Below are 16,421 nucleotides of genomic sequence, written 5' to 3' on the forward strand. Positions count from 1 at the left end.
TTTGTTCCAGACCATTTATCGTATGTCTAAGTAGAACCTGCCTACTATGCTAGGGACTTTTCTATTTATCCTGCTCAGGGGACCTGTTTTTTATTCATTTTTTTTTAAAAAGATACATCCTTTGTTTTTAGTCTCTTGAGTATTTATTTTATATTTTTACTTTATTTTGTGTCAGTGCTTATGCAGACAGAAATGTAACTATGTGAGTGCGTTTATTTATTCAACCGATACTTGATCGATACTTACAGTAACCCACGTTTTCCAATCCAGAGTATGAGAGACCTGACATATTTTAGCAACAACTTATTTAACATAAACCATAAATCAATCCAATAACTCCATGAAATCAGGTGAACGGGCACAGGAAATCCTGCACAAGAAAGGTAAATGATGTACCAAGTAGATGACCTGTAACCAATGGCCTAGTTAAATGTTCCTCCAGGATGGATGCTCCAGTTATCTTTCAGGGTAACTGTAGCAGCTACACTCATGCTGGAAATATTTTCAGATGTATTCTCTAGTTTTCACGGGCAATCCTTGTTACACCCTTCGTTATCTGCCTATAGGATTGTGAGGAATCTTATTGTTTCATGCACAAAATATTTTAAGTGAGTACTTGCTTTCTCCTGGAGTTTATGATGCCCATGATTTAAAGGGTTATATGAAGCTCACTATTAAATAAACCTCACCTATGATAGATTATAACATATCAAATCAGACACCAAAATAAAGCCTCATTTAAGAATTAATTCCTTACATACAGGTAGCTAAAGCCTTGGAAAAATTGTATGAGCTTCACTCTCTTGATTTTGTCTTGCTTGGATCCTGATTATAGATTAAGTCTATCATCATTTCAAGCCTCAATTACCTTATTTGTTAAAATTCTTTAATCCCCTCTCCAGGTCTAACATTCTGTGGCTCGATCATGGTTTACCTAATCTCTCTCTCTAGATCTATTTTATTGCACACAGTAAACATCAAACTACTTTATTCAATGGTTCTGCTATTGGCACACCAGTGTAGAGAAATAGAAGCCATCCTTAGGAAAAAAAATCTCTTCTTTAGGATGATGTGGTATAGATTACTTGAAAATTTTGCGTCTCTAAAAAGTGCTTATTTATGAGAAACAAACTGAGGTACCTATCATGAAGTGGATTCAAAATTAAGAATTTAGTTTACTTGGTTAGATATGCAAAATACAAAAGAACTGTCAAATTCCACCACTTGGCCATTGAGGAAACTGAGTTAACTTCCTGTTTTATGTTAAAAATTCTTCTGGAACATACCCCAAATTGAAAAATATTTATTATTTATGTAATCTAAAATGAGAAAAACACTTGTAAACATAAAAATAAAAACATTTCTACATGTTCATTTGGAAATTTTCAAAGATTTCCGACTTGAAAACACTGTCATTTTCTCAATATGGACGCAGGGTGGCGCTGCAGGCTAAGGTTATGAATAACCGCTTAAAAAGCTTCCTGGCCCTTTGTGTTGCAAGACAGAATCAAAAACACGGACAGGAAGCATCTCAAAAAAATACCGGGCTCTGAATGGGTTTGGGCCGCGGTATTCTAAATTAACAAAGATTAAGAGCAACTGGGTAAAGAATCCTCTAACGGAGAAATCGGAATTCTGCTTTCAAGCCATTCAGAGTGAGCTGAACAATCGGATGCAAGCACTTGCGTTTTCATCATGGAGAAGCTGGAGAGAAATCACCCAAACAGGCAAGTGATTCCTTTCCTTTTTATGCTGCTGTGGGATCAGGTTCTAACAATGCCTACTCGGTACTCTGTCCTGGAGGAAACAGAAAGCGGCTCCTTTGTAGCCCATCTGGCCAAGGATCTGGGTCTGAAATCTGGGGATCTGACTGCCAGGTCTGCACGGGTGGTGTCTGACTATGACAAACAGCAGTTGATTCTGGATCCTGAGACTGGGGATTTGCTTCTGAGGGAGAAACTAGACCGGGAAGAGCTGTGTGCCTCTGTGGACCCCTGTGTGCTGCATTTCCAGGTGTTTCTAGAAAACCCAGTGCAATTTGTCCAAGGAGAATTACTGATCCAGGACATAAATGATCACTCACCAGAATTCCCAGATAGAGAATTGCTCTTGAAAATACCAGAAAACAGCCAGCCAGGCTCACGGTTTTCATTAAAATTAGCCCAGGACTTGGATGTGGGCAGCAATGGGCTTCAACAATACACAGTCAACCCCAATTCTCATTTTCATGTCCTCACTCGAAATAATAGTGGAGGCAAGAAATACCCAGAATTGGTGCAGGACAGAGCCCTGGACAGAGAGGAGCAGGCAGAGCTGAGCTTGACCCTCACAGCTCTGGATGGGGGCTCTCCACCTAGGTCAGGAACAGCCATGGTTCGAATCCTGATCCTGGACATCAATGACAATGCCCCCGAATTTGTGAAGACCCCCTATGAGGTGCAGGTCCTGGAGAGCAGTCCCCCAGACTCCCTGGTCCTGACTGTCCTAGCACAGGATGCAGATACTGGCAACTTTGGGAGAGTTTCCTATGGCTTGTTCCAAGCATCAGATGAAGTTCAACAGACTTTCTCAATCAACGAAATCACGGGAGAAATACGACTGAAAAAGGGATTGGACTTTGAAAAAATTAAATCTTACCATGTGGAAATCGAGGCCACGGATGGAGGAGGCCTTTCTGGGAAGGGCGCTGTGGTGATAGAGGTGGTGGATGTGAACGACAACGCCCCAGAGCTGACCATATCTTCACTGACCAGCTCAGTCCTGGAAAATAGTCCAGAAAATGTGGTTGCTATCTTCCGAATACGAGACAGAGACTCTGGAGAGAACGGGAAAATCATTTGTTCTATTCCAGATACTCTACCATTCATTTTAAAACCCTCTAACAAGAACTTTTACACATTGGTGACAGAGAGTCCTCTGGACAGAGAGAGCAGATCTGAGTACAACATCACCATCACAGTCACCGACATGGGCACACCCAGGCTCACAACCCAGCACACCATAACAGTGGAGGTCTCTGACGTCAACGACAACGCCCCCGCCTTCACACAAAGCTCCTACACCCTGTTTGTCCAAGAGAACAACAGCCCCGCCCTGCACATAGGCACCATCAGCGCCACAGACTCAGACTCAGGCTCCAATGCCCACATCACCTACTCGCTGCTGCCCACCCACGACCCACAGCTGGACCTATCCTCGCTCATCTCCATCAACGCCGACAACGGGCAGCTGTTCGCGCTCAGGGCGCTGGACTACGAGGCCCTGCAGAATTTCGAGTTCCTCGTGGGGGCAACAGACCAAGGCTCGCCCGCGCTCAGTAGCCAGGTGCTGGTGCTCGTGCTGGTGCTGGACGCCAACGACAATGCGCCCTTCGTGCTCTACCCGCTGCAGAATGCTTCTGCGCCCTTCACAGAGCTGCTGCCCAGGGCGGCGGAGCCAGGCTATCTGGTCACCAAGGTGGTGGCTGTGGACCGTGACTCGGGCCAGAATGCCTGGCTGTCGTTTCAGCTGCTGAAGGCCACGGAGCCAGGGCTGTTCAGCGTGTGGGCTCACAATGGCGAGGTGCGCACCTCCAGGCTGCTGAGTGAGCGCGATGCGCCCAAGCACAGGCTGCTGCTGCTGGTCAAGGACAATGGCGATCCTCCGCGGTCTGCCAGTGTCACTCTGCATGTGCTGCTGGTGGATGGCTTCTCTCAGCCCTACCTGCCTCTGCCTGAGGTATCGCGCGACTCGGTGCAGGACAGTGAGGACTTACTCACACTCTATTTGGTCATTGCCTTGGCGTCTGTGTCTTCGCTCTTCCTCTTGTCTGTGCTGCTGTTCGTGGGGATAAGGCTGTGCAGGAGGGCCAGGACGGCCTCTCTTGGTGGCTGCTCTGCTCCTGAAGGACACTTTCCTGGACACCTGGTGGACATCAGTGGCACGGGGACTCTTTCCCAGAGCTACCAGTATGAGGTGTGTCTGACCGGAGACTCTGGGACTGGTGAGTTCAAATTCCTCAAACCCATGGTCTCCAACCTGTTGCTTCAGGATCCTGGGAGAGACGTTAAGGAAAGTCCCCACTGCAGGGAGAGCTTTGTATTCAGCTAAAGCGTTGTCAGTTCCTAGACATTGTCATTTGAAGAAATGACCTTGTTTCTAAGAGGTTTTCTACTAGTCAAACCTACATATATCCTTAATTGCGCTGTTTTTATTGGTATGAAGCTACTAGGCTTTTAGTTGTACTAATCACATTTCATCTTTTTCTCTGCATATGCTTATCTCTTGATTATTAGGGTTATTATAAACCTAAATAACGCAAATAGTATAAATTTTCTTTGAATGATAGCTCTTTTTAAAAGGCTTATTCTTTTATAATGAATATAGCTTTCTGCCTGCATGCCAGAAGAGGGCACCAGATCTCATTATAGAAGGTGGTTGTGAGCCACCCTGTGGGTGCTGGGAATTGAACTCTGAACCTCTGAAAGAGCAGCCAGTGCTCTTAACCTCTGAACCAACCATCTCTCTAGTTCTGCGAATGATACTCTTAATGATCTTCTGAGCCATTTTAGTGCCCTCAAGAAAACTTGCATTTGTGCATGAATTTGTGGCACCTGTGCTTTCCATGTAATTTGATGTTTTCAAAGGTAGATTGTTAAAGATCACTTAAGTAGCCTGGATCCTTCTGCACGAATAGAAAGTAACATTACGTTGTGTTCGCTTTCAGACCAAGTGCCCTGAATAGTCAAGGCATAAAATGTCAACTGTATGTGAATGTACACAGGGGTTGGGACACTCTCTGCGTGTGAGCATCACGCACGCTAGTGGTCTTGTTTATTTGGTTGCAGGTGTCCTGGAAATACTAAGGTTAAAGTTTTAAATTCTTATGTGATAAAAATTAAAGAGAAAATATGAATTAAATTCTCATTTCTCTTATTAAATAAAATTGCTGCATCACCGCTTTGCCATAACCTTTTTTAATAATTAATCTTAGAATCAGAATTTTGTCCTTTCTTTCTTAAAAGGAAAATGCAGGGCTCTTGAGAGCCTCACATTTAACTTTTTCTTTCCTCATACAAAGAAATCCAAGCATGGGGTAATGTGTGTGTCTTTTCTGGAAGCTTCTCGACACCTTTAAAATGATTTTTTTTTGAAGTTTGGGTATTCTGTTTGATTCTGTTTATGAACAGATTTGAAATTTTTCACTTTTTGTTACTTGGTGGATTTGGGTAGAGTTTATCAAGCAGCAAAGATTACTTTTGGTGTTAAATCATTTTGTTTTGTTGTTTAGCATACCCTTCGGTTACCTCGAGTTAAACTGATAATTATGAATGGTATTTTGCTTGTTAATAAAGTGGAGCAGCAGCATACTTATTGATTTGTACTTACAGCTTTCTGTTGTGTTCAGTAAGCCCGTAGAACCGATTGCTTGCTTTCTAACTCATTACAGATATGTAGATAAGTGAGACTATATCGAAACTTCTTAAAGTTTTGGCAGAAAATGAGCAATTGAGGAGCTTTCTGTGTATCCCTCTGCCTATTTCCGATCTGTCAGTCTAGTTGAGGAGGAGTAGTTGCAGTTTTACCCACATTCACCGCATGAAAGCTACACAGCAATGAAAAAGGCAAATTATGGCAGCTTAGGGTCTTGGTGAAATGTGGAGTTTAGTCATCATTCAGATTTTTAAAATTTTTTTATTTTTTTATTTTTTTGGTTTTTTGAGACAGGGTTTCTAGAGCCTTTCCTGGAACTAGCTCTTGTAGACCAGGCTGGCCTTGAACTCAGAGATCCGCCTGCCTCTGCCTCCCGAGTGCTGGGATTAAAGGCGTGCGCCACCACCGCCTGGCTCAGATTTTTTTTTAAAAAAAAAGCAATAAATAATCATGAAAGTCAGTGAGCCACACACACAGAAGACCTGAACGTGGGGAGGAGACCCGCTGGGAAGAAGGGCTTTGTCGGGAGGAGGGGGGTAAGAGAGGAGATTTGAGGTGTGGGAAAGGGAAACCTCATCAGGGTGTGGAAGAAGCAAAACCTACTTGAGCATCTCACAAGAAAGGTGCTCAGCACAAGATACAGGAGAGGAAAAATACTAAAGAAACCATTTGAAGACATATATTTCTCTTAAAGGAGCATCAGTAAAGCCAAGAACTGACTTGTGAGCATTAATCATGAAATCAAAGACAATGTCTTTAAATTCCTGGGGGAAAGTATTCCCGAGTATAACTCTAGCACACAGAGCCTTCAGAGTTGAAACTTCTCAGCAGAGACTGAGAGAAATCGTTGGCTCACATGGCACTGAGAGAAACACTTTTAATGGATTAAGTAGGCAGAAGGAAACACTCCCAAATGAATTGCAGACTTGTGTCAAGAGGTAAAAAGTAGCAGGAAAGGTCACAAGTAAATATTGACCAGGTGTTGGCTCTATAAAGCAAGGACAGTGGTGTCTTAAGATAATACAGAGGCAGAGGGATAGATGAGCAGAAAAATGAGAGAAAGCAGAAAAAGCTTTAAAAATGAAAAGAGAGCTGGTCTTGGCGGCATACTCCTTCAATCTCAACAGTAAGGAGGCAGAGGCAGGTGAATCACAGTTGGAGGCTAGCCTGTTGTTCACAGTGAGTACCAGGCCAGCTAGGGCTATAGTGAGACCCTTTCTCAAAAAAATTGGTTTTCTAAATCAATTATATAATAGTCTTACTCCTTTTTCTTTCTTTCTTTTTTTTACTCCTTTTTCTTACCATTAATTCATGAGCATATTTTGTATAATAATTTAGGTTTGGGGGAGCCTTTTATGATTTTTCTCTTTCTTTGAAATATCCTTCTGTTCACACAACTATGCTACATATTTATTATTTTTACTGTTTCAGTAGGCTTTAAGGGTATTTTATTTGGAAAATAAGTCTACTTAAAAAAAATAAACAGTTCTCTATTTGAATTTTTCATTTTCTCCCTTATCTTTATAATTTCTTTCTGGAAACTTTATCTTTTGAGACTCTCATTCCATTCTCCATGTCCCCTGACTTCATATTTTATTTCTTCTTGCTGTGCTAACAGGTTATTTTAGTGTCAGCTCAGCCATGCTAAGTCTGTCAGTCAACAAAGATGTACAAGCATCTAAGAGTTAGTTTTATAAAGTTTGTTTCAAAGATAATTTATTCCTAGTTTCATTATTTGTAACAACTAAAGACCGCATGTGATCTTTATATTTACCTTGGGATTGAGTCTGCATCTCTCAATTCTCCTTTTAGATATAAAGCATGGAGATGACCACATCTTCATGATGGAGAAGTCATATACACATACACACCTACATAATCTACATGTACAACCTCTATCAGGTAAACTACACCATCATATATTGCATCTGCTTTCTGGTTATCATAGGTTTAATGTGTGGAATTACTACTGCTACCCTTGGCTGCTCTCTTCTCTACTTTGCTGAGAAGTCTTAGGGCAATGAGAACAGATTCATGAGAAAGTCTCCTTTCTCCAATGACTTTTTTCTCATACAATGGCTGCTGTGACAACCCTTCTTTTCCTTCGTGCCATTTTTTGCCCTCCCTCGTTTCTTTCTTTTTTCCTCATTCCTCTCTTTCTGTCTCACTTGTACTAAATATTTAGAGTCAAGAAACACGTTACATAAGAATGGTAGGTATGTTGAATGTGTGCAGGATATTTGGTAAAACACAAAATTTGACTGTATTCAGTTGGTGAAATCATGTGAACTAGTGGGTCATGGACTTCCTGAATTACATTGTCACATCTGTCATACAAGTGTATCTATTTTGTTTTTGTTAATCTTTACTAAATCAAGCCATCAAATTTATAAGGAACAATGTTGTTGCATTTTACAATTGATAAGAAATCACATTTCAAATTCAAAAACTGAAGAAAACATAAAATCTGATCTGTCGCATCTATTAGATATTATAAAAGTCCATTTCAAATGTTGAATTATTAAAAATGAATATATGAGGACTAACACAAATGTTTAAACTTGTTAAAACAGTCACCATATCACAAATCAGCTAGGTGCCAGCAACTCTGAATAGATTATGATATCCAAATTTCAAAAGGACACTGTAAGAACGAAATTACACAACAACCTCTTCTATATATATACATGGGCATGCTAATTTTTTTAACAAAAAGACAATCAAATTCAGAGATGTGTGAGAAGAAATCAAATGATGACATCACACATTAATCTGTATAATGCAAAGCAGTTTAGCATGTGAAATCTGATTACTGTAACCCACCATAGCAAGAGGTCAAGGAGAAAAGCAATACAATTAATCACAATGGATACAGAAAAATTTCTCAACAAAATACAGCACATATTAATGGACAAAATGATAGCAAAAGAATACAGAAGGGAACTTTTGAGTATGTTCAAAAGTATACAGTAGCCAAACATGGTGGCACATCTTTAATTCCAGCATGCAGGAGGCAGAGGCAGGCTGATCTCTGTGAGTTCAAGGCCATTCTCCATAGTGAATTCCAGAACAGCCCAAGCTACACATAATGACACCCAGTCTCATAAGATACCCAAACAAGTATATATGTGTATAATAAATATTATTAAAGACAAACTATTAAAATTTTCTGCTGAAAATCAACAATGACACAGGGATGTCTACCCTGGCTACTAACAAGATTTTATTACCAGTTCCAGCCAGAGAAACAAGGTAAAGAAGAAGAAAAAGGCACAGCAGAAGGAATAAAATTATATTTTAAGTGATGAAATTATGTGATTAGAATCATGAAAATTCTGCAATCAGAAACAAACATCAGCATAAATAGTATGAGGCCACACCCAAGTGGGTGGGTAACTTAAAGGCTATTGGCAGTAGGAATTCCTGCAGTACAGAAGTGATAAGGTAAGCCAGGAACGCCGGCAGATGTGAGATCAGCTCTGTTTATAAGAAGAAAATTGAAATAGCATTTTAAAATGGCTTCCAAATATATAAACACTGACAAATCTAGGGAGTTGTAAAGTGGGAAGATCAAAAATTATTGAGAAAAATATAAAGATCTAAACAAACTGAGGAGTGCACAATAATCTATTGGAAAGACTCAGTTGCTGAAATATTGTTTATCTTTTGAAGAATCAATAAATCATAAAATCTTATGCAGAATTTCAGAAATCTTCTTTGTGTATTTGATGGACTTTTTGGATACAAATACAGAGAAAATAATACACAATCTTGACCCAAAATAATGATCTGTGGAAGAAATAATTGATGATGCACACTTCATTAAAGTTAGATTTTATGCTCTGTGAAAGAGTCTACCAAAAAGCGTCAAAGATCAGGAGAAAATGCTGCCAAATGATGCAATTGATAAAAGACATCTGTGCAAAATACAGACTTTAAAGACTCAACATTAAGAAAACAAGCCTACATAATGCCAGAGATACTAACACTTACCAAACAAAACTCTGGGGTGATGGGATGGCTATTCTTGGTTGCCAACTTGACTACAGCTGGAATTAACTAAAACCCCCAAAATGGGACACACCTGTGAAAGATTTTGCTTACTTTGAAATGGAAAGATCCATTTCTAAACAGATCTTCAAGTTGGGTAGACACGCCTTTAATCCAGTTCTTTTGGTGTGAGAAGATCCGTCTCGAATCTGGGCTGCACCTTCTGCTGGAAGCCTTTATAACTGTGGTTCTCAGCCTTTTGGTTGTGGTCCATTGAGGAGGATCAAATGACCCTCTCACGGGGGTTGCCTAAGACTATTGGAAAACGCAGATATTTTTATTATTAGTCACAACAGTAGCAAGGTTATAGTTTATGAAGTAACAATGAAAATAATTTTATGGTTGGGGACGCCACAGCAAGAGGAACTGAATTAAAAGGTCACCGCATCAGGAAGGTGGAGAACCATTGCTTTATAAGGACATGAAAGAAGAAATCTTTTCCCTCTTTTTCTGCTTGCTCTAGCCTTGCTAGCAAGTCCATTCCTTCACTGGCATTAGAGTCTACCTCTTTAGGATTCCAGTGTAGACTGAAGACCAGCTGAGACATCCAGCCTCATGGACTGAACAACTCCTGGATTCTTGGACCTTCCATTCGTAGGCAGCCATTGTTGGATGAGCTGGGCCATAACTCATAAATCATTCTAATGAATCCCTTTATATACATATATGTATATATTCTTACTATAATAAATATTCTTTCTATATATATGCATAATATATATATAACATCTATATCTATATCTATCCTCTAGAGAACCCTAATACAGATGATGAATAGTCACATGGGAAGAGGATCCATGTCAACAAGTTAAAAAAATGAAACACCAGTACCCAGCCATAAGGTAATTCTAATTAGTCATTAGAATGACTAATCTCTGGGACACTGACACTACCACTCCTGAGAGGACATGACACACCAAGAATCTCATTTATGGGTTATGGGAATGAAAATGATATGGTCATTTTAGAAGATTGTTTGGCAGCAAAACCAAGCACACTCTTACTAGAGGAGACAGCAATCATGTTTCTTAGTGTTTATTTAAGTTAGTTGAAACTATAGGTTCGCACAAAAAAACTGAAACGGGTGTTTACTGGAGCCTTTTACATCACTTGTCAAAGTGAAACTGAGACAGCCTGATGCAATCAAAAAATGGAATATTATTCAATAACAAGTGAAATGAGTTGTCAAGTCATGAAGAGGCATTGAGAAAACTTAAACACGTTTATCACTGAAGTAAGCTGAAAAACTCTAACTATATAAGATATCGAAAAGTTCAAAGGATACAGGCAGTATAAAAGACCAATGATTTCCAGAGATTCAGAAAATGGAGATGTAGATAAATAGATTTTGAAGATTTGGTGTCAGAGAACTGGCTTCGTGTTACTCAAAAATAGATGCATGTAGCCGAGTGGTGGTGGCGTACACCTTTAATCCCAGCACTCGGGAGGCAGAGGCAGGCGGATCTCTGTGAGTTCGAGACCAGCCTGGTCTACAAGAGCTAGCTCCAGGACAGGCTCTAAAGCTGCAGAGAAACCCTGTCTCAAAAAACCAAAAAAAAAAAAATAGATGCATGTCATGATAAATTGTGTGTGTGTGTGTGTGTGTGTGTGTGTGTAGTATGTAGAGGGAATCCCAGTTAAAGTGATGGACTCGGAGAAAATATATGTTAATATTGAAGCTCAATCAGTTATAAGAAATGTACCATTCTAGATTAAACTATAATGAGGAAGGTTGTGCCCAGTTGTGGAGGCTCTCTGTGCCTTTTAATATTTTTTCTGTTGGTTTAACATTCATTAAAAGTCATTTATTTCAGATGGAAATGTCTTTAAGATAATAAGACCTACTGTGGAGTTATAAGAAGTAACAGAGAATAGCATTACTGTTTGATATTCGAGGCAAATGGAATCTCTGAGTTGACTCATGATCACCTGACTTAGGACATTGTGACAACTCAGAAACAATGGGCAATGGGTCATCTTTTCAGTACAGAATGAAAAGAATTTGGGAAAATATGGACCCTAATCTTATGCACCTGAAAGAGTTTAGGTTGATTATAGCTTTAAATATGAAAATAAAAAGTAATCATCCAAAATACATAAGAATTCTTATGACCTTGGAGATAGAAAGATTTAAACAGTAGAATAGTGCTACCCAGACATGAAAAATATTGACAGATAAGGTTAAGTTAAAATTAGTAATTTTTGTTTCCCAAAGAAGGCATAGAAAAAATTATTTGCCATATGCATATACAAAACAGGATTATACTAAGAATATAGATTCTTCTGCAGACCCAAAAGTCATCAGACCAATGCCTCAGATAGAAAATGTATAAAAGACCTCATCATGAGAATGCATCTGAATGGTCAATAAATATGTGAGAGTTTGTATCATTTTATTAATCTCCAGGGAAATGCTAATCCCTACTCACTAGAGTAGTTAAAACTGGAAAGACAGCATCCAATGTTGACAAGATTATGGAGCAACTGGAATTCCCATGTGTTGCTGGAATTACTTTTTCACATTGCTAGGAATGGAACCCAATCCACTGAGTGCACTAGGCAAGCATTCTATTATCAAGCTATTACGAGCATTTAAAAAAATGCCTTTGAGACAGTGACTGGCCATGTGTCCCTCTCTGGCCTTGAATTTGTGAAACCTCTTGTGTGTCTTGTCAGAGATGGGACTGAAGGGGTCAGCCACCAGCTCAGTACAAATACTTTTGAAAACCATTTCACAGCATTTGTCAAGGCCAAATGTATTTTCACACTTGGATGTTCAGCAAATCATTCTGATACGTATAACTTATGCATATTTTATACATTGGACATGTGAAGGATTGTTCACAGGAGTAATATCTAAAATGCAAATCTGGGCTTGATGTGGTACACGCCTACAATCTCAGGACTCGGAAGGCAGAAGCAGGCAGATCCCTCTGAGTTTGAGGTCATCATGGTCTGAAAAGTGAGCCAGGACAGCCAGAGCTGTTACACAGAGAAACCCTGCCTTTAAAAAGAAAGCCAAAACAAACCAAAACAAACAAAGCAAAACAAAAAACCAAGCAGCTAAAAACTGAAACATGGAAATCGACAATACTCCTTTTGTGGAGTGTGTGCATCCAAATGACGCAGACATATGGAGGAATGGTACAAACGATGACAGCAGCATACCATAGATGAGCACGCCGACGAAGATGCTAGTGAAGAGCAATCTTACAGCAGAGGAATACTCTACCGCGTCTTAAAGGGTGTTTCAACACAACAGGGTTGGACCGAGAACAAAACGAGTATACACAATTGCAACACTAGAAAAGTACGCACGGTGGCGCTGCAGACTAACAATTTGTATAACGAGGCGCTCTAAGGATGAGCAGGAAGTCCTTCCCAATAATCAGAATGCGGACTGTTCCCTGAAAGAAGGAGGCATTTCCATAAGATCTAGGATAATAGACTCCTGTAAGCAATTCGGTAAGATTTAAGTCGAGGTTATTTCACCAAAAATTATCTGTGTGGACTGAAACACCCAAGATTTAAAAGCAGCAGCGCCTTAGGAACTGCATCTGAACGATGGAGACAGCTCTAGCAAAAACGCCAGAGAAAAGGCAAGTCGTTTTTCTTACTATATTGTTGCTTTTATGGGAGGCTGACTGTAAGACAATAAGATATTCCATGCCAGAAGAAACAGAGACTGGATACTTGGTGGCTAATCTGGCAAAAGATCTGGGTCTTAAGGTGGGGGAATTGGCCACTAGAGGGGCACGAATGCATCATAGAGGGAACAAAGAGCTCTTGCAGCTGGATGCAGAGACCGGGAATTTGTTTCTGAAGGAAAAACCAGACCGCGAGGAGCTGTGTGGGGCGACAGAACCCTGTGTGCTGCACTTCCAGCTCATACTGGAAAACCCTGTGCAGTTCTTCCAAACTGACCTGCAGCTCACAGACATAAACGACCATTCTCCAGAGTTCCCCCACAGGGAAATGCTCCTAAAAATTCAAGAAAGTGCCCAGCCAGGAACTGTGTTTCCTCTGAAGGCGGCTCAGGACCCTGACATAGGCAGCAATGCTGTTCAGAACTACACAGTCAGCGCCAACCTTCACTTCCATGTAGTTACTCACAGTCGAGCTGATGGCAGGAAATACCCAGAGCTGGTGCTGGACAGAGCCCTGGACAGGGAGGAGCAACCTGAGCTCACTTTAACCCTCACTGCTGTGGATGGAGGGTCTCCTCCCAGGTCTGGCACCACCACAGTTCGCATTGAGGTCGTGGACATCAATGATAACGCTCCCCAGTTTGTACAGTCGCTCTATGAAGTTCAGATCCCTGAGAACAGCCCCCTTGGTGCCTTAGTTTTGACAGTGTCTGCCAGGGATTTAGATGCTGGGATACATGGGAATGTAGCCTACTCTCTGTTTCAAGGTGGTGAAGTTTCTCAACCATTTGTAATAGACCAAGTCACAGGAGAAATTCGCCTTAAAGGGGCATTGGATTTTGAGGCAACAACGTATTATAATATGGAAATTGTAGCGGCAGACAGTGGAGGTCTTTCAGGAAAATGCAGTGTAGCTATACAGGTGCTGGATGTGAATGACAACGCCCCTAAACTCACCATATCTTCGCTCACTAGTTCAATCCCAGAAAATGTTCCTGAAGCTGTAGTCGCTGTATTCAGTGTTTCTGACCCAGATTCTGGGGACAATGGAAGGATGGTGTGTTCTATTCAGAATGATCTTCCATTTCTCTTAAAACCCACATTCGAGAACTATTACACTTTAGTGACAGAGGGGCCACTGGACAGAGAGAGCAGAGCTGAGTACAACATCACCATCACAGTCAGTGACCTGGGCACACCCAGGCTCACAACCCAGCACACAGTAACAGTGGAGGTCTCTGACGTCAACGACAATGCTCCCGCCTTCACACAAAGCTCCTACACCCTGTTTGTCCAAGAGAACAACAGCCCCGCCCTGTACATAGGCACTATCAGCGCCACAGACTCAGACTCAGGCTCCAATGCCCACATCACCTACTCGCTGCTGCCCACCCACGACCCACAGCTGCCCCTCTCCTCGCTCATCTCCATCAACGCCGACAACGGGCAGCTGTTCGCGCTCAGGGCGCTGGACTACGAGGCCCTGCAGACCTTCGAGTTCCACGTGGGCGCCACAGACCAAGGCTCGCCCGCGCTCAGTAGCCAGGTGCTGGTGCGCGTGCTGGTGCTGGACGCCAACGACAATGCGCCCTTCGTGCTCTACCCGCTGCAGAACGCCTCTGCGCCCTTCACAGAGCTGCTGCCCAGGGCGGCGGAGCCAGGCTATCTGGTCACCAAGGTGGTGGCTGTGGACCGCGACTCTGGCCAGAATGCCTGGCTGTCGTTCCAGCTGCTGAAGGCTACGGAGCCAGGGCTGTTCAGCGTGTGGGCTCACAATGGCGAGGTGCGCACCTCCAGGCTGCTGAGTGAGCGCGATGCTCCCAAGCACAGGCTGCTGCTGCTGGTCAAGGACAATGGCGATCCTCCGCGATCTGCCAGTGTCACTCTGCATGTGCTGCTGGTGGATGGCTTCTCTCAGCCCTACCTGCCTCTGCCTGAGGTATCGCGCGACTCCTTGCAGGACAGTGAGGACTTGCTCACACTCTATTTGGTCATTGCCTTGGCGTCTGTGTCTTCGCTCTTCCTCTTGTCTGTGCTGCTGTTCGTGGGGGTGAGGCTGTGCAGGAGGGCCAGGGCGACCTCGCTGGGTGGCTGCTCTGTGACTGAGGGCCACTTTCCTGGTCACCTGGTAGATGTCAGCGGAACAGGGACTCTGTCCCAGGGCTACCAGTATGAGGTGTGTCTGACTGGAGACTCTCGCACCACAGATTTTAAGTTCTTTAATCCCATTATCCCCAGTGGTCTGTTTCAGGACCCCTAGCTAAATTTCAGTCACAGGGAGAAGTAGGTTTCAATAACCCCATCAGAAGTAGTTGCTTTATATTTTCCTTTTGCTTTCCATAATTTTTCCTTGAGTCAATATAGTTCTAAATCGATTTTGTTCTTTGGTTTTTTAGTGGTTTTTTTTTTCGGGGGGGGGGGGGCGAGAACTATGCTTGCTATTTTGTCAGTGTAACCTTAATGCATCTTTTTCCTTCACTAATTTAGGAGAAGGATATATAACTCTGTTGTGTTTCTCTGGTTATTTCAAATGCTGTTCTCAGGAACTCATTTCTTCCTCTCCATTATAACCAGCATGGATTTCTGCAACACCCACTTCAAATAGTGTCTTGATGAGGCTATGCCTATAGCTTGCTGTATAGAATTCATTTTTATTTTCACTTCACTCCAGCTTGGTAATTTTTCATTGTTCATTACCCATTGTGACATTTTTAGTGGTGCACAGACCACACCTTGATACCATTTACTTACCACATTCTTTAATCCTCTGTTTTTCTCATCACCGTCTTAACCCCCCATTTGCTTTTATGTACTTTTAGAGAGTGATTATTTAGCTTAAATGGTAGGTAGACTTTTAGAGGGTGATTATTTAGCTTAAATGATCTGCAGCTCCATGCCTCTCAAAATGACATTTTCATTCTCGATGCCTGAATAAAGTAACTCCATCGTGCATGTATGTGTTTCCCTCACCCACACATCTGTTATAATGGTAACACAGCATGTGTACAGCTAATGAAGGGTGAACATGAGATACAGTCATCTGTCATAGTTTTCCATGTTTCATACATAAAAGAAAGGAGTGCGTTATTAAGTTTATCATCTTTACTGACAATCACAGTTACTATTTCAAGACTTTATTTGCTTAAATACAGGCCAAAATGGCTTCTAAAATGTACCAGAAATAACGTTGCTTGACCTAAGCCATTGCTAGTGGCTGAGTGTGCTTTCACCTTGTATGAGAAGACATTTAGTGAGACATGTGCTTGGATGATGAGCTGATTTATAAATGCTGTATAAACATGAGTGCCCATT

General features: G+C 41.7%; 2 protein-coding genes across 2 annotated transcripts; both read left to right on the forward strand.

Moving 5' to 3' along the window:
- Window positions 1–1,680: 1,680 nt before the first annotated feature.
- LOC119814583 (protocadherin beta-4-like) lies at window positions 1,681–4,218 on the forward strand. The gene has a single exon (XM_038330455.1). It carries the CDS (start codon window positions 1,696–1,698, stop codon window positions 4,087–4,089), a length of 2,394 nt encoding a protein of 797 aa, XP_038186383.1. The 5' UTR covers window positions 1,681–1,695; the 3' UTR covers window positions 4,090–4,218.
- Window positions 4,219–12,875: 8,657 nt separating this feature from the next.
- LOC119814478 (protocadherin beta-6) lies at window positions 12,876–15,442 on the forward strand. Its single transcript, XM_038330262.1, has one exon. The coding sequence runs from the start codon at window positions 13,027–13,029 to the stop codon at window positions 15,367–15,369; it is 2,343 nt and encodes a 780-aa protein (XP_038186190.1). The 5' UTR covers window positions 12,876–13,026; the 3' UTR covers window positions 15,370–15,442.
- The last annotated feature ends 979 nt before the right edge of the window (window positions 15,443–16,421 follow it).

The sequence above is a fragment of the Arvicola amphibius genome, chromosome 5 (genome assembly GCF_903992535.2).
Source record: "Arvicola amphibius chromosome 5, mArvAmp1.2, whole genome shotgun sequence".
Classification (NCBI taxonomy): Eukaryota; Metazoa; Chordata; class Mammalia; order Rodentia; family Cricetidae; genus Arvicola; species Arvicola amphibius.